The sequence below is a fragment of the Anabrus simplex genome, chromosome 10 (assembly GCF_040414725.1).
Source record: "Anabrus simplex isolate iqAnaSimp1 chromosome 10, ASM4041472v1, whole genome shotgun sequence".
NCBI lineage: Eukaryota > Metazoa > Arthropoda > Insecta > Orthoptera > Tettigoniidae > Anabrus > Anabrus simplex.
Genome location: NC_090274.1, coordinates 132720577 through 132743170, shown reverse-complemented (window position 1 = coordinate 132743170; position 22594 = coordinate 132720577). Strand labels below are relative to the sequence as shown.

Genomic DNA, 22594 nt, shown 5'->3' with positions numbered 1-22594 from the left:
TTTTCATGACCCTAGTTTCTCCTATTTTTGTACAGTATTCATATGCCCTTGAAATATATCCTCTTCATATAACAGTCCTCGAGATCCAGTGCTCTCTCTTCATCCATTACACTGTTTACAACTGGCATATTTCAGATCCTCTGGGCCATCTCACATTCCTCCTTGTTCAAATCTTCACTGTATTCTATGGGATAGTGCTTTGCCAGCATGAAGAAAATTGCTTTTGTATCGATTTTTGACATCTGTAGACTGGGAAGAAGAAATATGCTATTGTGATGCTTACCTTGCGTCCCTCTCCTAACTGTCTTAGATTTTGGCAGAGACCGGGCAAATTGGCCATGTCGTTAGGAATGCGCAGCTGTGAGCTCGTATCCGGGAGATAGTGGGTTCGAATCCCACTGTCGGCAGCCCTGAAGATGGTTTTCTGTGGTTTCCCATTTTCACACCAAGCAAATGCTGGGGTGTACCTTAATTAAGGCCATGGATGCTTCCTTCCCATTCCTAGGCCTTTCCTGTCCCATCATCACCATAACACCTATCTGTGTCGGTGTGATGTAAAGCAAAATAGAAAAAAAAAGAAAAAAAGAGATTTTGGCAGAAAGATTGGACTACACTGTGGCTCCACCTGTTGTACTCATCCCTTGTGTGATCAAACTCTTGATCTCTTTTCATGAAAATGAGATACTGAATGCTGTCATCACTCATGTTTTTGTGATTCTGACCAGCTCAAGGTCAGGCACTATAGAGTTACTCTACGTCAAAGAAAATACCATGCCAAGATTTGTAAATATTTGAAATGAGCAATGCAACCAATGTAGATTGGTGTACTGGAAAGATTGATAACATTTGTAACTAAGGGTAACTAACATTTGTGTGCTAGGAACAATACTATACTGCAGATCAAGTCAAGGGTAAAGGAAAATGTGCTTCCGCACGTGGGCTGAACTTTCCTAATTTGCCGTTTACTTTCTGCCAGTTGCCAGCTGTCAGATGCACTGCCTGACCCTTAGGCCACAGCCCCATGAGCAACAATTACTGATGAAAGTCTCTGACAAATGAAGTTCAAGGGATATGGACCATTAAGTGAAATGGGAGGACCCTCATGGAGCAGAAAATTACTTTGCTCTTTTTGGAGGAAGGAGCAATTTCAAGGTTTTGTCTGCATGTCTGCACATTATTTAAATCTCTTTTGATCTGCCTCAACAATATGACTACATTGGGTCTGTGTTTAGTAAGATTTGTTTGACATAATACATACAAAAGATATCTACATTTTTTATTTAGAACTAATACTAAAATAGTTTGTCTTATCTATAGGTTAGTAGGAGAGTTCGTAGTTATTCATTGTGTTAGATGGCGGTGAAAATAACAAAACATTTATAATACACACTTGTCATCAGTTTTGTATCGGAAATAAAAAACCTTGCATACAGCATGGTATCAGACAAAGATAACTGAAAATTAAGTATGTGTATATCACACATTATATTTAAGTTGCTGTGTTGAAATATAGTACTGGCAATGATCAGGTTTAATGGTTTTTAACCTGCATATCTCCCTGTGTTTCACTGCTCTGTGAATCCTTATTCCATACAAAAAGCACACTGTACAGTGAAAAGATATTAAACTAACACATGCTGCTGCAATGGGTGGATACATGTGCCTGCACATAAAGTGTTATTGTAAAATACACTATTTTCATCATCACGTTATGTTTGATTATGATTTTGATTACTTCATCAGGCCAATTTTACTACAAACACACTTCCTGCACCTACCTGCTACTACTGCCTGCATACACTTTCAACAAATATTGCAGAGCTGGGGGTCACTTCCGGTTGCACTTTCAGGTGTGCGGGGAGCAGGTGTAACTACTATTATCTCATGTAAGGAGACACTCATTCCCCTCTTTATTCTGAGCACTTCAACTCTGATGTCCATTTTCATTCTGGAGATTGAGATGCTTTAGTGTCAATCAGTTCAAGAAAGGAGTGGTCCTTTTGATGCCAGTCTTGTGTTATGGGGTAGCGAGCACAGTGCAAAGTGGTTCCCTTGTTCATTAAAGAGATAGGGACTAAAGGAATTCTCACTCCTGGTTTGCTGTATTTTGCATAACCTCTTTAACAATTAGGTACAATTTTACTCCATTCAGTATCATACCTGTTAATAATTTCTGTCAAATTAGTGCCATCTTATGTGAACTGAATGTAATTATTTTTATGAAAAAGTATTTGTTATGTATTGTGCTTAGACTAAATAAAATATACCATTGATGTTATAGAAGTTACTCTATTTTAAATGAACTGCACACAGTGAATACATGCTGAATTTGGCCATTCTGCCTTACCTCTTGCCTTAGAAGGTTGTCTCCTATGTAACTACCGAAGAGGCAATGTTAGGTCAGATTGTCTCAGGGATTATCGAATCCCCTGAACAGTATTTCGGACTGAATATAAGTGAAGAGCAAGGATATTGTTTTAAATGTTTTTAATAGATTAGCTCTGCCTGTGTTGAAGCTAGACTTTATTAGGTTTGCGTTTTTGGTAACAATAGATTAAATGAATGAAACTCCAAGTTAAAATAGTACCAGCTGACCAAGGAACTGGCCGCATGGCTGGGGTCATAGCTATTGACCTGTATTTTGGAGATAGTGGGTTCGAACTCCACTCCCAGCAGCTCTGAAAATGGTTTTTTGTGCGGTTTCCCATTTTCACACCAGGCAAATGTCAGGGCATTAACTAAGGTACAGGCCATGGTCACTTTCTCCTCACTCCTGAGTCTTTTCTGTCCCATCATTGCTGTAGGACCAATCTGTATCAATGCGATGTAAAGAAAATTGAAAACAGTACCAGCTGAGAGTAAGTAAGAGCAAGACCGAAGCAATGAGTATGACATACCTGCCAACTTTTATGGTTTATCCATAAAATTTACATATATTTTAGCATTTTATGGTTTTATGAAATGATGGTGTCATTTTACGAATTCGTGGATAAAGATTTGAAACTTTAACACTCAATAATCACTCCACTTCTATACAATCAATTGTTTGCGTGGGTTGGAAGGCAAGTCCACAATAATAATAATAATAATATAAAAGAATTTATTGGACTCCAACCTATTCAATACATTACTGGATGTTAACATTTTTAGTTAAACATCGTTAAAATGGAGACATGTTTCGCCCTCCATGTGGGGCATCATCAGTCATAGCAAAGCACCTCAAAATTAAACCAGACGTCTGGTTGGAAATTATGAACAAAATATGTAAGAAAGAATACATTAAAAACACGTACAAAGTCCTATCCTAAACGAAATAACCACAGACTAGTTACACCTAATAAAATACGCTAGTGGTTTCTTAATATTAAAATGAGGTTATCATATGCACAGTATAAAAATGGAAGTAATCAAAGTCCGTATGATATTGAGTTCGATGGTAGTTCTGCGTAGTATATACAATTGTTGGCAAGATAAAACACAATTTATAATTACTGTACACTTATTTATAATTGTTAAAATTGATGAGGTAAAACATTCCAATTTGTCTATTTGTAATTTGGCTCCAACCAAAATAATTCGCCCTAGGATTCATGAGGTAGTCAACGTTGGTCACTCTCTATTTAAATGGAGTGCACAGTGCAAGTGAACAGCTTTTGTTGATTATAAACTGAGGCTGTGCTAAGACAGAGTTAAAACAACACCAGCTTCAAATGAAGATAGTTAAATTCTTCCTAGTTGACTAAAAATTTGCGTATATTTTGTTGTTGAAGTGTGGGAAAGTCAGTTGTTGGTTGAATGGGCAACGGTCGAAAATGTTGTGCAGTGCAATCGGTGTTTGAGCTGTCCTACATGTGAGGGAAATCTGAAAATGGAGGATTTGTCTTAATTAGTTAAGTGAAATGACGGAAAAAGAAAAGAAACGGGAAAATCATTGAGAAATGAAAAATGTGAAAGTTAAAAATTTACCTTGAAAGCTGTTGAGCTGTTACCTAATTGTTAGGAGGTTTGTGGAGCACTGGCTGTCGCTAATGTCCTGCTCCTCGTGTTGTACGTGTGATGTCTTAGAGGAGGGGAGTGGATTTGAGAAGGCGGCGCTGTGGGTATGTGATTGGCGCTTGGGGAGGAGTTGTGTGTATTGGAGGGAGAATAGGGGCGTGATGAGTTGAGCGGCTTAGTGGGGGTGCTTGGAGAGCTTGTTTTGAGGACGTTAACAAGTCTTTTGTCTTTCAGATTTAAACTATTGAGCGAAAATATTAATTGTTCGTAAAGAGGGCTTCGGTTGTCTATTGGATCATTTAAATTCTTATTCTTATTATATTTTTGGTCCAAAAAAATGTATAAATTTTCGAACTCGGTCATGAGCCTGCCTTTATCTAGTCTTTTTAAAATTTGGAGATCTTGTTCGATTGTGGTAAAGCTATGTCCAGTGTCTTTCATATGGATGCTCATGGCTGAGTGTTTATTGTGCTTTTGGGCATTGAAATGTTCTGCATATCTAATTGCAAAGCTTCTACCAGTTTGACCGATATATGAACTGTTACATTCAGCACATTTCAGTCTATAAATGCCAGAGCACATACCCACAGCGCCGCCTTCTCAAATCCACTCCCCTCCTCTAAGACGTCACACGTACAACACGAGGAGCAGGACATTAGCGACAGCCAGTGCTCCACAAACCTCCTAACAATTAGGTAACAGCTCAACAGCTTTCAAGGTAAATTTTTAACTTTCACATTTTTCATTTCTCAATGATTTTCCCGTTTCTTTTCTTTTTCCATCATTTCACTTAACTAATTAAGACAAATCCTCCATTTTCAGATTTCCCTCACATGTAGGACAGCTCAAACACCGATTGCACTGCACAACATTTTCGACCGTTGCCCATTCAACCAACAACTGACTTTCCCACACTTCAACAACAAAATATACGCAAATTTTTAGTCAACTAGGAAGAATTTAACTATATTCATTTGAAGCTGGTGTTGTTTTAACTCTGTCTTAGCACAGCCTCAGTTTATAATCAACAAAAGCTGTTCACTTGCACTGTGCACTCCATTTAAATAGAGAGTGACCAACGTTGACTACCTCATGAATCCTAGGGCGAATTATTTTGGTTGGAGCCAAATTACAAATAGACAAATTGGAATGTTTTACCTCATCAATTTTAACAATTATAAATAAGTGTACAGTAATTATAAATTGTGTTTTATCTTGCCAACAATTGTATATACTACGCAGAACTACCATCGAACTCAATATCATACGGACTTTGATTACTTCCATTTTTATACTGTGCATATGATAACCTCATTTTAATATTAAGAAACCACTAGCGTATTTTATTAGGTGTAACTAGTCTGTGGTTATTTCGTTTAGGATAGGACTTTGTACGTGTTTTTAATGTATTCTTTCTTACATATTTTGTTCATAATTTCCAACCAGACGTCTGGTTTAATTTTGAGGTGCTTTGATAAGACTGATGATGCCCCACATGGAGGGCGAAACATGTCTCCATTTTAACGATGTTTAACTAAAAATGTTAACATCCAGTAATGTATTGAATAGGTTGGAGTCCAATAAATGATTTTCATTACTTGCAAGTCCACAATAGCCGGTAACTCATTCTTTGATAATAATTGGTAGTTTTAACCATGTGATGTTTGTGTCATCATTGGAATTGATTTTAAAACAGGGATAACAGTTCTTCCATGTGAATCTTAGGTGTCGACAGGCTTTGTTCTGCAAATTTCTCGTTCTACTCCGTTCACTTGTTGTGATTTAACCCACATTCTTTGACCATGTGAGTGGTGTTCTTTGTTCATGAAGTTAGCGTTCCTTGAAGTGTTCGAGATCTTGTGTTATAACTTCATGCTTTGCAGTTTCCTGTACTCCTTGGACTAATTTAATTCATTTCACGTGTGTGTGTTTTTTAACATGTGCATTTTCTTTGTTCATGAGGTTGGCGTCGTGTTCATTTAATGGTTTAACACTGTGTGTGCTTTGACATGTTTTAATGACGCGTTTGACTGGCTTGAGTGTTTATGTTATAATTTTATGTGACGTTCAGTGATCCTGGTTCCTTTTTATGTTTCAGTACACATAGAGATATTCATTCTCGGACATTTTCATATGCTATATTCCTATTGTAGGATTCGTGAATAAATCCAACAAGAAACAGCACTTCCAGCCATTTAAAGAATTATATTCTGTTGATTTTCTGTGCATAGTAAAATCAGGAAAGGGAGAAATATTTGCCTTTTGAATAGTATGTAGGCGTGATATTAATATTGAACATGGTGGAAGAAATGATTTAAGTAATCATGTGAAGTGTGGTAAACACGTAAGTTATGTTAAATCGAAGGAAGATAACAAAAAATCATCACCTTTCTTGCCAAGCCTGGAAACGTTGACAGTGACATAATTAGGGCCAAGTGTGTGTTTACTTCCTTTTTGGTGGAACACAATGTGCCCATAAGTGCGTTTGATCATGTTGGTGCTTTATTTAAGAAGATGTTTCCCACATCTGAAGTTGCAGAGAAATATAGCTGTGGTCGCAAAAAAAAAAAGACTTGCATTGTATATAAAATGGCAAGAAATGCATCATCTGAAGTTGTTAAGTGCCTTCAGAATGGACTATTTTCTTTGGCAACGAATGAAACCAATTATATGAATGCCAAGTTTTATCCTATTGTTGTTACATTCTATGATATTCAATAGGAAAAAGTAGTGAACACTGTACTATCCATACCAGCGTTAGATGGGGACTCAACAGGGAGACACATCAGTAACCTGATGTTATCACAGCTGAATTCTCATAACATACCAATTGAGAACTGTGTGGCTTTCTGCTCTGATAATGCTCCTGTTATAATAGGACACAAATTTGTGGTTTCAGCAGATCTGAAGGAATTTCAACCAGGTATTGCCTTCATAGGTTGCTTTTGCCACCTGATTAATCTAGCAGCTGAAAAAGGTGCTGGAAGATTACCACTTAAAGTGGACGAGATCCTTGTTGATATATTTTATTTCTTAGAGAAGAGTGTCAAAGGAAATAACGCCTTCAGAAATTTCAGAACTTGCACAATAAAGAGGCAATGAAGAAGCTAGGTGATTATCTTTAGGCGGATGTTTGGATAGACTACTGGACAGTGAGATCCACTTCTTTCTTCAAGAAGGAGGTATTATTATGTACCCAAAACATTTCCACAAGCTTGACATCTTTCAGAATACCTAGAGTATTTGGGAGATAGTAGGTTCGAACCCCACTGTCGGCAGCCCTGAAAATGGTTTTCCATGGTTTCCCATTTTCACACAGGCAAGTGCTGGGGCTGTACCTTCATTAAAGCCATGGCTGCTTCCTTCCCACTCCTAGCCCTTCCCTGTCCCATCGTCACCATAAGACCTATCTGTGTCGGTGCGACGTAAAGCAACTAATTGGAATACCTAGAGTTGAACAAAGTGGAGCCAAAGAGTAACAGAAGAAGAGAATTCTTGCCTCTGTTACTACGCATATGCCTAAAATATTAACATATTCTTCCAAATGCAACAAACCCATTCTAAAATGTAAGACTTCTGCTACAACATGTGAGCAAAAATTGTTTATGTTCTTGCCCTCAAACATCAAGGCCTTTTGCACTTTCCTTCATGTGACTATTCCTGGCCTTTCAGACTTCTTCCCCACAAGTTCACTTTTTATTAGAACTCTAATAGATTTACTAAAGCAGTTGTTCACCATGTTTTTTAAGCCCAAAATTGTCAAAAGCTCCTCATTGCTTGAAGTTGAGTACACCTTAATACAAAATTAAAAGAAGTGACAATGAGTTAATTATTAGCATTCAGATTTTGAACACAGTTAATGATCTATTTCATCAGTTAGAAACTACTTTTGTACTGCCTGTGATTACATCATCAACAAGTTTCAACTCAAGGATGATGTGTTGCTAGGTTAGACAAAATTGAAGGTGAACAGTTTTCTTTCATTTGTTTTTTCTTGGAAAAGTTTCCTATCATGTTATGCAAGGAAGAGAATGAAACTACAGGTGAGGTGGTAAATAAGCTTCAGAGGCAGTTCATAGCTTTTCAGGTAGATGACCCTTGGGTTCCAAATCAAGATGCTGCAAGTGATTCCAGTTGGGCACAAATATAAAGAATCTGTGGAGCCAGTGGACTTCGTAAATATAACTGAGTTACTAGGGTAATGCAACCTATTCTCACCACACCCCGTAACAATGCAGAATGTGAACGTGTTTTCAGCCTTGTGAAGAAAAAGAGAACATAGTTCAGATCACCCATGTTCAATTAATCTCTGAATTCTATTTCTGTTTCGAAGACCGGGAATTCTGCTCCCTGTTATGACAAAACATTTTCCCATGACCTTTTGCAGGAAGTTAAAAAGGCCTCAACTATGATTCAAAATCAATCTAGCATGTAATTTGCAGTGTGTATTATATTATTTCTTGCCTGTGTTATGTTACACAATTTGTATTGCGTAAAACCTTTTTTCAATTATTGCATATCTGCTTAATTTATCAAGAAAGTCCTGTTATATATGCTCCAAACCAATATTTACCACTCCTGCTGCTGTTTAACATGGATTTCTTGTTGGTTGTTATGTTAATTTACAAATCATTGGCTTGTGGTGTAAGTAGATATGATTTCATTGAAACATCCTGTTTAAAGCATGAAGTATTGTATTTTGTAGCCCAGAAGTATTGTAATATTCAAGCCAGGGTGTGTCAAAATTATTAGATCTTTTGTCAGGGGTGAGTTTTACTGATAGCCCTCTTCAAAAGTTGGCAGGTATGGTATGAACAGGACATCTATCCAGTTCAACCTTATGCTACAGCGAGAAAAAAATTGAATGTATGGAAGCCTTCAGTTGCCTGGGAAGTATAATATCAAAGTACATGTAGGCACAAAACTAGAAGTGCAGAATAGTATAAAAAAAGAGATTCTACTCTGTCCAGGACCTAGTGATGGACAAGTGAGTTTCTGTGAGAGCCAAACAGACCATGTTTAAACATATCTCCTGCCTGTGATGCCTAGAGTGCTGTTTCAAGTAATAAAGGACAAGTTAGTAAACTACAGCTTTGTAAAATGAAGTTCCTGCAGTCAGCTTTGCAAAAGACTAGTTCAGAATGTTAAATTTTGGGGATTTTCACCTGCAGAGACACATCAATGGCATGCAGAATCCACGACTGTTATTTGGATGAACCTTGTGTTCAAAGCAGTTTAGTGTCAATAGCCATCCAAAGTTATACCCTCTAAACTTTTTATAGAAGATATGAAATTGGAACTGAGGATGTCAGAGAAGGGACTTTCAGTTGCAGAGAGACTAACTGCTATACAACTCAAGTGGTTTGGAAGTGCCACACATAGGATACTAGAGGGGAGGATTGGGAAAATATAACAAGCTTGTCAAGATAGAGCAAAATGGAGGGAAATTGATCATAAACATCCTAGTCATCTTGCTGAAAGGATACAAATATGAAGATGTAACAATAGTGAACAGTCCTAAAATAACTTCACCTCACTTCCCTTGGCCTTTACATTGATTAGCATGTCCAAGATCATAGCCAAAGACCTGTACCTCTAACAGATTAGGCAGTGTATTCTCTTTTAAGAGACCTGCCTTCCACCCTTAACTTTCTCTGACACAGTGACTGTTGGACTCGCAACACTGATGGATACAAATTGATATTTGCAATCTTAACCACACTTTCTTAACATGCTGTGGCAAACGAAAAAAATGCATATGTATATTTTATTGAAAATTGAATTTCATATCCCGTTTTTGTGATCCTTTTTGATGAGACTAAACAGTTGGTCCTGGTCAGATACATCCAAATCTTGTACCCAAATCTGGATATAAGTTACTTACTTACTCATGGGTGGCCCAGATTGGTTTCCCTCGTCCTGCTCGTGATGTCATCACAGGAGCACCGTGACTGTGTAGCATATAACTGCATGTGCATCTTATATCGTTATTTACAGCTGTCTGTCTTATAAAGAAAGTATTTCCATGTAATATCTATACGTAATTTCTTTCTGTATATTGCTGTTGGTTTATATAGTGGCCTACTGTATTTTGCGTAGTGTGTGTGTGTGTGTATGTGTCGTTCATTTCTGTGAAATCTCTGTTAAGTTGCTGTGTTTCGTGCAGTGAGGTGCACTTAATTTCTTTTCGTTAGTTGCATGAATAGCGTAATAGTACTGGTAGCTGGAGTGAAATTTCTGTGTTCATAGTATCATTGCGATGGAAAACCGTGCCGCAGTCTACAGTGACACCTGATGATTGTTCAGAAGAGGGATTTCGATACCTCGCTTTCCGTGGAAGAAAATATGACAGGTCAATGGGAAGTCCCACCGGGGAAATGCTTTCCATTTTTCTCGTACAGCCCTTCTGGGGTGAATAGAGGTTATCTCGGGGAGGTCTACTCATTCCATCGGAAGAATGGTAAACCAAATAAAGGAATTTAAGTTAATTTTGACGGACACTCACGGAGGTGCTGAACTGTGACCAAAAAACCCACGGCACATGACACCCTTGAAAGGACCTTGGCCTGCCCAGCGACCGCTGCTCAGCCCAAAGGCTTGCAGATTACGAGGGGTCGTGTGGTCAGCACAACGCATCCCCTCAGATGTTATACTGGGCTCCTCAATTCTAATCACGTAGGCTGAGTGGACCTCGAACCAGTCCTCAGGTGGAGAGAAAAATCCCTGACCTAGCCGGGAATCAAACCCGGGGCCCCCTGGGCGAGAGGCAAGAACGCTACCCCTACACCACGGGGCCGGCGCTGAACTGTGACGCATACCTTATATTATACGCAAAGTGTGTCAAATAATTAGCACTAAAATCCCCGCTGTACCACAAGAAATAGTAAAAATGTATGTTAGAACGAGAACATTTATACACATACGACGAATGAACATTCGGGCAAGAACTGAAAAATCCATGGCAGCTCATCGGCGAAAGGCACGACAGTGTATTTCATCTTCAAAAGCAAACCATTTCAAGACATCTGATCTCATGGGTAGGACTGTGTTCTAATTTTTATTCCTGTTCTTTCTTATTCTTTAATTTTAAAAAGTAGGAATATCTATGCATGGTTTCGAATATGAACTTACTTCTGCTGCTGTTATAATATGTGTTAAGCTTTAAACTCGATAGCTGCGGAAGTAAGTCAATATATCGTACGTTAACATACGGTAGTTCCATTACGGAAGTTCTGCTGCCAAAATTTAATATTACAAACTTTTCATATCTCTAAATATTTATGTTAACAGATTTGAGAGCGCGTAACCTTCCTCAAACTAAATAGAGGAACTTGGAAATGTTAATAAATTCCAAGCGTTGGTCAATGCACCGTTACATTTATGCCTTATTCGTAAGAGAAATAATGAAAAGCTATGCTATACTCTTTTTCACTCGTATAAAAGCAGTAATCTTTATGTCTGGTTTGCAATTAGTTCTGAGAGACTGTAATATATGCTGGTATTACGAGATTCCTACTGATTTGCGCGCTCTGGACTCGGCTGCTTTGCTCCTACTGTGATGTCATTTCGTTAACCAATAGCAGCTCATCTCGCGTTGGGCCCAACCTTTAGTAGTGTTTAAGAACCTTGTTACTTACTAAATCCATCGAGGCTATGAGTTGTTGAACTGTCATTCTGGTGTGTAGTTTCCTTTCACTAGGGTGACCAGTTCCTTTTCACTGCTGACAGTAGGGTCTGATCTTCCTGACAAGAGGGCTATGTCCAGAACTAGTACTGTCTGAAAAACACAGAAGAGGAAGCTGGCGAAAGTGTGTTGTAAGGAATGCAATGTATTCTTATGTTCCTTTCCCTGCTTTCAAACCTATCACACGCAGAACTACTTCAAAATTTCAGTGCGATTGAAAGCTGAGTCGATAAGCACTAGCACTTGAGCACACAGTAACAACGGGCCTAGCATAGCGGACGCATTCCTTTCGTCTTCAAACTGGTTACTCCTGTCATCTGTTGACCATAGCTGTAGCTGTAGCTGTAGACTCGCAAGACAGCCACGAGATACTTTCAAGGGTGAAGTTCCCCAGCAGTCTATCATAGCAATATTGGTGACCATGCCAAATGTTGCTGAACTTCAGGGATCTAGTGTTTGAATATGGCTGTGATGGTGGTTATCAGACAAAGCACTTAACAAAATACACAAAAGCAATTTTCCTGGAAAACTGTTGGGAAAAATATTCATGTCAGTCTTGAAATTTTAGTGAATTCTGAGTACATTTGGTGAGTTCCATCTTTAACCCTTAAACTCCAGTGTAGTGAGTAAGGAAGTGTGATCATCTGGACAGGAGGCACGGATGGCTTATCGAGCCCACTGTGCGGGATACTTGTCTCACTGCACTCTCGCATCTTCAGCTGGCTTTTGAGGTTAAGAGAGGAGAGACAGATTTTAAAAGTGATTTTATGTTTAGTACATATTTAGTCAAATGCTTATGATCATAGCACATTTTATTAAGTCAAATATTCTGATCCTCCTTTTAGATCCGCAGTTTTGGACATGGCACTGACTGCGTAAAAGTTTGTTTTGTTTGCTATTGTAAATTTTGTCTTTTGTTCCCTTTATTTCTATTTTATTAATTAAATGAACATTAACTTAAAATTACAGCTTGTTCACCTACATTAATTTGGATGTCATAAGCTAACAAAAATATTTTTAGAAGTTCTTCTGCATGTGATAAGTTTGAAAGCAGGGGAAGGAGCACAAGAATGCATTGCATTCCTTACAACACACTTTTGCCAGCTTACTCTTCTGCATTTTTCAGACAATACAAGTTCTGGACATACCCCTCTTGTCAGAAAGATGTGATCCTACTGTCAGACTGGAGGGAAGATGAGACCATTCTAAATTTCAGTGCAACTGAAAGCAGAGTCGATAAGCACTAGCACTCGAGCACACAGTAACAACAGGCCTAGCATAGCGGACACATTCCTTTCGTCTTCGAACTGGTTACTCCTGTCATCTGTTGACCATAGCCATAGCAGTAGACTCCCAAGACAGCCACGAGAGACCTTCAAGGGTGAAGTTCCCCAGCAGTCTATCATAGTAAAATGAAAAGCAGCCAAAAGACACATGTCTACAGCAGTTGACCGAAGTGAAAATATTAATAGGAATAATACGTCAAGCCATGCATTCACATTTGAAGGTCCCAGATGAAAAACTTTTCTCACTTGCTCTGCTACCTGGCCTGCTGATAAACTACCTAATTCTTATAATAATCTGTAAGAAACAATATTTGTAATGGAGAAAGAATTACTACAAAGATTATCAAGCAAGAGGTTACATGCTTTGTCATACATGGTTTCATTATAAGCTTGCAAAACTGAGAAGTTCCATCAACCAGATTTGGTTTTTATTTGTGAATGTTGTGGCAAGACTTGTGAAATGTATCTTGCTATAACTTGTCCACTTTGGCAAAGGTGACTAATGTTATTTCATTTTATTTAACTTCCTTGTTTGGCCATCGGTTGCAAATCAGTTGACTGGTACCTGAGATTACCCTTTCTCTACATACAAATTCACAAATTTAATCTCTTTATAGTATTAGAATTGATTACTGGATGATAACAAACAGTGGTCTGAGAAAAATAGCAAATTTGTATGCTTACAAATTTCATGCTGTCTGCAAAGTTCCCAGGAAGCCACTTCTTCATAAGCCTTAACAGATGGAACCTGTTTTTTAAAATCCTATATAATATGGATGGGATAGAACACTGGAAGAACTCTTATCTATAAAGTAGAGAATATTGCTGTTGGAGGAATATTTTATACGAATTGTGCATGTTTCAGGACTGTAGGTCAATCACCTCGAGCTGATTGTAATGCAGAACATTCTCAGTCAAAATTGAGGCAGGTCTGGTAAATAAATAAAAATCAGTCGTGACGGCTTCAAATTCTAAAAGCCGATCAGCTGACTGGCTGGTGAGGTGACTGTGGTGCTTTCACAGGGTCAGACACTCAAATCCACGTCAACACCCTACTCCAATAAATACAACGTTGACATTTAAAATCAGCCTTGACAATACTTAGAGTTATTTTATTATTTATTTGTTATCATCTCATACACCGTACATGTTTCAAGTACCTTACCGTCCTATTCCTCAGCAATTTTTCACACTAGCAATTATCTCTTGGACTTCTTTACTTATTATTAAACAAAGTTCCAAACATCTCTTAATTGAAATCTAATGTGTGTCATAATTAAAATATATCATAAATGTCATAAAAGAACACTCATATTTCACAATTCTATTTACAATCTTCTTAAAATTTCATCCATGTCTGTTACCTAAAAGTGTTATTAATTTATTAGAATCAGCGTATCTTAATATGCTTACTAAAATCTTCCAATTCAGACATCATATCAGTTAAATGTTGCTGGTATTTCCATTTGTCCTCGAAAATCCTTAGAGTGGTAGCTGTTCACTTCAAGATATTTTTAGGTAATAAAAATGATATTTTAAGAAGATTGTAAATAGAATAGTGTACTGTAGTGTTAGTGTTCTTTTATGTCATTTACAATTATAGTTACGACACATTCGATTTCTAAGATATGTTTAGAACTTTAGTTTTTGGGGTTTAATAAGTAAAGAGGTCCAAGAGATAATTAGTCGTGTGAAAAAACTGTTGAAGAAGAGGAGAGTAAAGTCTTTGGAACATGTATAGTGCATGAGATGACAACAAATAAGTAAAATAAATCTTAGGTATTGACAAGGCTGACTTTAAATATCAAAGGTGTGTTTCTGGAGTAGAGATTGTAGTCAACAGGGACCATTATAATATCAAAACACAATGGTTAAATCAAGAAACTCCACGTCAACACTTGCGCTCGGAGCACAAGGGAGGAGTGTGGCCAGACCCTGTCCTAGACTAAGCGCCCCTTTGTTTTGTCTTAATTTTCAGACAATCACGTTTTTCATTAATAGGTGAACATTTCTTTTGTTGTTTCTACTCGGAAAGTATTATCACATTAGAATGCCTTGGACTGTAATAATGGCACCTTTCTATTCACAGGATCAATTCCTCATCATTCTGCACAGTGACGAGCTCTACTGAAGTTGAAATCAAGATCGACGAACCCAAAATCGAAATTTCTCCTGTGGAAACTGAAACTCTTTTTGAAAATCATGTCATTGACCTTAGTCTTGATCATCAAACTCCATCTTGTTTGTATTCTGACGAAAAGGCGTCTTCACCACTTGGTACAGACGGTTTGTTCTGTTGCAGTATCTGTGGGAAAAACTTCACACGTCGGAAAAACCTGCAGCAACATTTATTGTTACATGATACGGAGAAGTCCTATTCCTGTACGAAATGTAACAAAGTCTTCAAACAATTACGGTATCTTAGGTCACACACTGTGAATCACACTAGGGAGAGAGCACATGTTTGTTCTACTTGTGGTAAAGGATATGGCAGCAGTTCAGATCTGAATAGACACCAGATCACCCACACTGATCAACGGCCATTCTCCTGTAATATCTGCGGAAAAGCCTTTAGAAACAAGAGCGCTCAGAAGAAACACGCTGTGACGCATACTGGCGAGAAGCCCTATTCTTGTACAGTGTGTTCCAAATCCTACACTCAAATAGGTAACTTAAAAACTCACCTCCTAACTCATACTACAGGCTTACCGACACATTTTTGCTCGACCTGTGGAAAAGCATTCCGAACTTCAAGGAAACTCAAAAGACATGCCTTAACGCACATAGAAGAGAGACCATACCTCTGTACTATCTGTGGGAAGACATTTCGAGATAAACCTTGTTTGAGGAAACATACTGTGTCTCATACTAGTGTTAGGCCTTTCCGCTGCGATATCTGCCTTCGAACATTCTCGAAGAAAGATACTCTCAAGGCTCACATTTCACTTCATGACGGCATGAGACCGTATTCTTGTACCACATGTGGAAAAGGCTTTCGTCGACGATCCCATCTTGAAGGACATAAGGTTTTACATAGTGATCCACTATGGTTGTCCTGCCCAATTTGTAGTAAGACATTTAAGCATCGTGGTGCTCGCTACAGACACATGCTCATACATTCAAAAACTTTACCGTCTTGTGCAATATGTGGAAAAGAGTTCAGTCACCTCTCCAACCTCAAACGTCATAAGTTAACACACATGAAATCCGTAGTTCAGTCCTCCCTTGACTGCATTCAGACTATTAGAAATTAAACTCCACTGTTCAAGGTGACCTATGTTATAAGCCCAGTGAAGATTTGGTATTCGTAGCCAGGTCGGCTCATTGGTACAGTCTTGACTGGTTAAGGCAGGGTGAAAGGTAGATTATGACCAGTGCATTACGTGTACATTTAGACAAAATACTGCTGATGCTGCAATGGGGTAGTGGCAATATGTAGGTTTTGTAAAAAATGTTTGTTTGCTAATTTACAGAAAATGCTAGAAGAAACTTTCGTGCCCATTTTCATGATTTAATATGTTCAAATTGTGTTGTTATGCATAATTTCAAATGTAAATGTCATGCTACAAATTAATTTTGAAATGTATCAAGAAATCGCAGGCCTACATTTTCAATAGCTGGAAAACTTGATCAACTACAAATGTACATGTACAGGAATTCAGTACTTTTAACTGGACAGCAGACAAAGCTCTAGGGAAAGAAAGGCGATTTCACCTCCGTAAAAGTACTTTGGTAGAAGCATTAAACCAGACTAATAATTTGGAAATTTTACTGTTTCCAGAAGACATGAATTCATGTAAGTGCCATCAATAGAGCCCTCTGTACGGCAGAACTGCTGCTGAAAAATTTCTCTTGCACAATGTAATATGTTTAAATGTAGTATCCATTGCACAAATGAATACAGACCAAATTCCTTTCTGTACCATTAGACCATAGTGAGATAGGGTGAGAAATTCCTAGCACTTTGCCGTAAACTGCACCTGGCATATTCCAGTGATCTGTTTTTTCTGAAGGTGGACTGGACTTTCATTTTATGTACTAGTGGTGCAATTCCCAACTAGAGTATGTCTTGCATTAGATTTTATATATAGCTGTCCTATCTGTTCCTTATAGAAATGTATACCATTTTTTTCAATCTGAACCAAATTTTGTATACATACCTTTTATGGCTCTATGAGTAACACTATCTACAACAAATGTAGACAACTGTTTAGCATGTTAAGATAGGCTAATTCAGGGAAAATATCACATTTTTCATACAAGGACAATACAAAGTTCATTTTAAGCCTCATGACGTGAAAGAATAATTATTTGCGTGTTCCCGTGAGACACCAAAATCCAGGTTTTAAAGCCCTACAACCAACTGTTCTCTAGATGTTACCAGCACATTACCAGTTCTGTAGGAATTGGAAGAAGAAATGACTGGCTGTAACCACGGCAATGTCATCTCAAGAATTCTACAGTAGAATACAGGCCTGATGTCTGAAGTAGACACAAGCATGAGCATAGGCTGAGATACTTATTGCTTCTGGATCCAGATTTCCTTACTCTTATCACCACAATGGTTGTGAAGAGTCCCAGAATCTTTTCACAATTTACAACACTGATTTCTAACTACTGTTAACCTGCCGATATATTTATGGTTACTGGGTCCATATTTCCATTTCACCATAATGATTGTAAATTGCATGAAGTGTTTCTTTTGGTATTTACAAGATCAAGAAATAGGAGGAATATTAATATGGATATATTTTTGAGCTTGGGGTCCATCTAGAACTAGTGTGGACAGTTTTTCGACACCATGGTTACCATGGCAACCAGTGTGTGTCAACCATGTATACTAGGAAAGGGAAAAACATATATGCTTTTGCATTTAGCAGATGAACTGAAATATTTTCTCAATGAAATATGGCCGTAGCCTAGGCCACCACCCTCTTAATGTAATATCAAGCATCATCCCAGTCAAATAAAAAAATAATTATTTCTGTAGAAATAATGCTCATTAGTATATATAGAGGATTACAGCAAGGCAGTGCTTTGTTGCCCCTGGTATTTATCTCTGTGATTGCTTGCCATAATACACTAAAAATGAAGGAGCAGCAGGACTTGCAATGTTTTATTCCTCGTGGAAGACCCGGTGATCTGGGGTGAAACCGAAAATGATGTGGAGGAAAAGCTACAGAAATGGAGTCAAGAGTTTAAGAGACATGATTTAAATATCAAAAGTCTAAGACTGTGGTGATAATGTTACAGAGGGGAAAACAACAAACTACAAATCAGATAAAATTACAGCAAACTGCAGTGTTCCAATGTTTAAGTACTTGGGTATTATAGTATAGTAGGCGGACAGTCAGGTTAGAAAGGCAACTCAATTTTACCACCAAGTAAGACAACTGCTGTGGGACAAAGGAGCTAAGATGACATTATATAAATCATATTATACACCCATCCTCACATATAGCTTAGAAACAACTACGTTAATGAGACAAGACAATTTAAAATTCCAAGCTGCAGAAATGAAGTTCCTATGCACCATGATACAGAAGACCAGGAAGGACAAATTCAGGAATGAAAATGTCTGAGAGGAAATGGGAATAGGAGACTCCCTACTACAGAGGATCCAGAAATCAAGACTGAAATGGTTTGGTCATGTAAGAAGGATGAGTGCAAGCAAGCCTGTAAGAAGAGAATATGAAAGAGAATCAAAAGGAAAAAGATGAGTGGGCAGACCCAGAGGAAAATGGACTGATCTAGTGAAGAATGTTGTCAAGGAGAGAGGACAGTGGTTTATGGACAGACAAAGATGGAGGGGGCTTGTACACCACACCCAGGCAAATGGAGATAGTTAACCATGATTAGGATAGGTGCTTTATTGCTTGTTGTTGCAGTTTGTAGAAGAAGCTAGCAGTTTCATTTACAGCAAAACAATCAGATGTACTTCTCCATGCAAATGTGTTATTTACAGCAATATGGTGAAACATGTTTGTTTTCTATCAGACAACTTCATACTGCTCATTTAAGTAACTTTTGCATATGAATAGGAGGTTTATTCTGTGTTGTTGCTGTTCACTGCCTCAGTGTGTTTTGATGTCTCTTTTAGATTTCTCCTACATTAATTACCATCTTGATGCCTTGCATACAATTTGACAGGATATATGCTATTTAATGAGGGGAGGGACTTAGGAAAATTTGGATCATTTTATTGTTTGACTGAGCGAAGCCAGGTATGACTGCTATTGCTAGATAAATTCTATTGTTAAGGCCATGTGCCTTCTCTTACTCTGAACCTAATTATAATCATATGCCTTCAGCAAATGATTTGTAAGTTAATTTGGAGTGTCGCAAGCCATGACATCGGCCTACCAATCATAATATGAAAAATGTGTTACCGTTTACCAAAGAAAGCAAAAGAGCACTAGTCTATTTACATTAGGAAATAAGTTACACTAAGTTTTGTGCATTTCTGGAGTGTACGTATCATTCTGATCCAGATTTGAATGTTATGCCTCTGTATTAATACACTTGTCCGACTGCTGTCCCATTGCAGTGCATAAGTTAATATACACATGTATAATCCAACTCTGTCATGCATTATATGACTCCTTGATCATGAAGACTCCCAGGCAGATGAAGTCTGCTTTTGAAGAATCAAAGTAGGTTACCATCAGAGTATATGGTAGACATCGATAGTTTGAAAAATATGAAACATCCAGTAAATATTGTCTGTCAGACCTATGTAGCATCTGGGTAGCATCCAACATATAGATTAAGAAGAATAAATTTATTACTTAGTGTATGGCAAATATATATATATATATATATACAATTAGATATATATTAAAATCACAAGAAAACAATCTCATATAAGGATGTCCAGCCTTTCCATCTACTCTAATACTGCCTCTGATAGAATCAAGAAGTCAGCCTGGCTACCTGAGTAGCTTGAAGCTGCTGACGATGTGAGTAATGGTTTGCCGTGGGGCACCACAGTCACAATCCAGTGACGTTATGCAGTTCCACTTGTTGAGTGAGTCGATACATCTTCCGTGGCTTGTCCGAACTCTGTTAAGTGTGACCCACTGGCTGCGTGGTAGATGAAATCCACTAATAATTAACTCACGTCCCTAGCTGTAAACTAAAAGTACCTTACACATGACCCTTGGGTGGTGCTAAGCGAGCAACAATATTCTGGCAACCAGTCTACTGAAAATATCTCCTGGCTATCACATGGTGTTAAGAACACCAAATGGAAACAGCTCTTTTCAGAGCTTCATAACAGGAAACATTGCACTATCTATCCATATTTTATTTAATAGGGGAGTATAAAAATATTTTCTTGCCTTAAAGTCATATTTATAACATTGCATGAGTCAAGACAACTATGAAGCATTTAACATCCCCCTCTCAAAAAGCAATATTGCAATGCCGAGATTTAAACTCAAACCATGCAAAAATTGGCAGGCAAAGAAAAAATTAATTGTATACATTCTGGAAACATACGGATATTCATAAATGGTGCATAGCCAGTAGTTGACCAGCTGCACAATATGTTCATCCTATTTCAAGCAAAGAGGAGTTTCAAAGAAAGTCATCTTCTGCAACAGCCAATTGTTGTGCAGCAGAGTGGCCATATTCATATACACCACATCCTATACAACCTGTGATCAGTAAATATGGTGAATGAATTGCTGGCATATGGTGTAGGTGGTATTACCTGCCCAACGTTGGTCTGTCATTCACGAAGCCATGCAGTTTGTGTGTTTGCATTGTGGAAGTATGGTGTAGTGCTGAGACGTAGTTAATGAAAAGTTGAGCAATGTACAAACATAAAAATCTGGACTTGGGAAAATCCGAAGACAACGTCGCGAAATGCGGCGTCAGGTGAGCGGAAAATGTGCTTTATCAGAAAAGACAGGATGGAGGCTTGCAGATATTTTATCAGCATTGTGGATAGCTGCACAGTATGAATTTTATTCCCTATTGATGGTTTTTCAATTACATTGGTTCAAATGTAAACAATCCTCCTATTCAATTCTTCATAATATATTAGATCTATAAAGATAATATATCTACAGCCGGGGTGAGTGGTTCAGACGGTTGAGGCGCTGGCCTCCTGACCCCAACTTGGTAGGTTCGATCCTGACCCAGTCCAGAAGTATTTGAAGGTGCTCAAGTACGTCAGCCTAGTATTAGTAGATTTACTGGTACGTAAAAGAACTCCTTCGGGACAAAACTCTGGCACCTCGGTGTCTCCAAGAGTGGTTAGTGGGATGTGAAGCAAATAACATTATGTATTATTTACATTATCGAAACATGTTTTGACACCTTTTGGAGTCATGTTCAATGGAAACTAAATTTTAAAAATATAAGTTGCATTAAAACACTATTTCTAATAAATTATTTAACAAGTGGTTTATTAAAATCTTGCAATGGAATCCTGGTAGCATAATACTGACACTTAATTAAATAAATAGTTTATTTAGAAATAGTGTTTTATTGTAACATATATTTTTACATCTTATTTTCCACTGAAGATGACTCTAAATTGGGTCAAAATATGTTGGGATAATGTGGATGTAATATCTTATGAACTATTGAATAGGAGGCATGTTTACATTTGAACCAATGTAATTGTTTTTGAATTTGTTGCAGATAATGAGCCAGGATGCCAGAAGTACAACCAAGAATCGAAGAGGCAAAGAATAGAGTGCACGGCCTGGGGTCATTGAAATAAAAAAGGATAGGTGCGAGAAATCACACATCAAGACAATTTTCTTGACCTTTTTTGATGCTGGAAGGGATCATTCAAATGAACACCTGCCAGAAGGGCGACATTGAATGGCACCTTCCTCGAGATCATCTTGGGTTGTGTCCTGAAGAAGAACAGACGTGTGCATCTCCAGTATACGGCATATAGATCCTGCTGGCTGCTGCAAAATAATACAAACCCCTATACCATCATGGCCATGCAGTAGTTTCTGGCACATAAGGAGGATGTTGTGCCCTGAATTATTCGCAAGATCTGGCCCCTCTTGGTAATTTCCTTTTCCTTGACAAGGAAGCAGATTTTCAACATTGCCAACATTCAATGTAATGTAAAAGTTGAACTCCACAGCATCCCACAGGCTACCTTTGTCCAAAATATGTGAGACCTCTTCATGCATTTGCAGAAGTATGCAACCACTTTGAAAGACAATAAGCTGTATTCCTTTATACATGTACAAATAAATCAAGAAACCAATCATTCACCGTATTTATTGATCACGGGTTGTATATCCAAGGACGACATCACAGCCAACAAGTGTTCAAAAACATGAAGTTCCTTTCTCCTCTAGAATGTAGTTTTTGACTCATACTGCATACCACATTCTGTGGCACAATTTGTTTTAAGATGACATTAAGTGTGGCACCAGAGGTCATAACAGGAATTTCTAGTATTTTTTACTACCGTTCAGAAATCGACTTCCTCAGCGGGGATTGAACCCTCGAACTTCAAATCATGAGTTTGACACTCAACCACTGATCCACCAGACCGTAGCCCATGTGGACTAAAGTCCAACTGATAATAATGTCATTGATTAAAATAAACGGCATAACTTTATTTATTAAATACGTACATGTAACTTTC

At 38.0% G+C, this 22594-nt stretch overlaps 1 protein-coding gene across 2 annotated transcripts in view; it reads left to right on the top strand.

The window, feature by feature from the left end:
* Window positions 1-22193, top strand: part of LOC136881970 (gastrula zinc finger protein XlCGF57.1) — a 67075-nt gene extending 44882 nt beyond the window's left edge. Inside the window, exon 5 of one of the 2 annotated variants that reach the window (XM_068229425.1) lies at window positions 21619-22193. In XM_068229425.1, coding sequence (XP_068085526.1) covers window positions 21619-21622 — 4 coding nt within the window. In that variant the 3' untranslated portion in view covers window positions 21623-22193. Of the gene's footprint in view, window positions 1-15055; window positions 17472-21618 lie in introns of those variants that run through there. The other variant, XM_068229423.1, reaches the window with a different exon arrangement.
* Window positions 22194-22594: the final 401 nt, after the last annotated feature.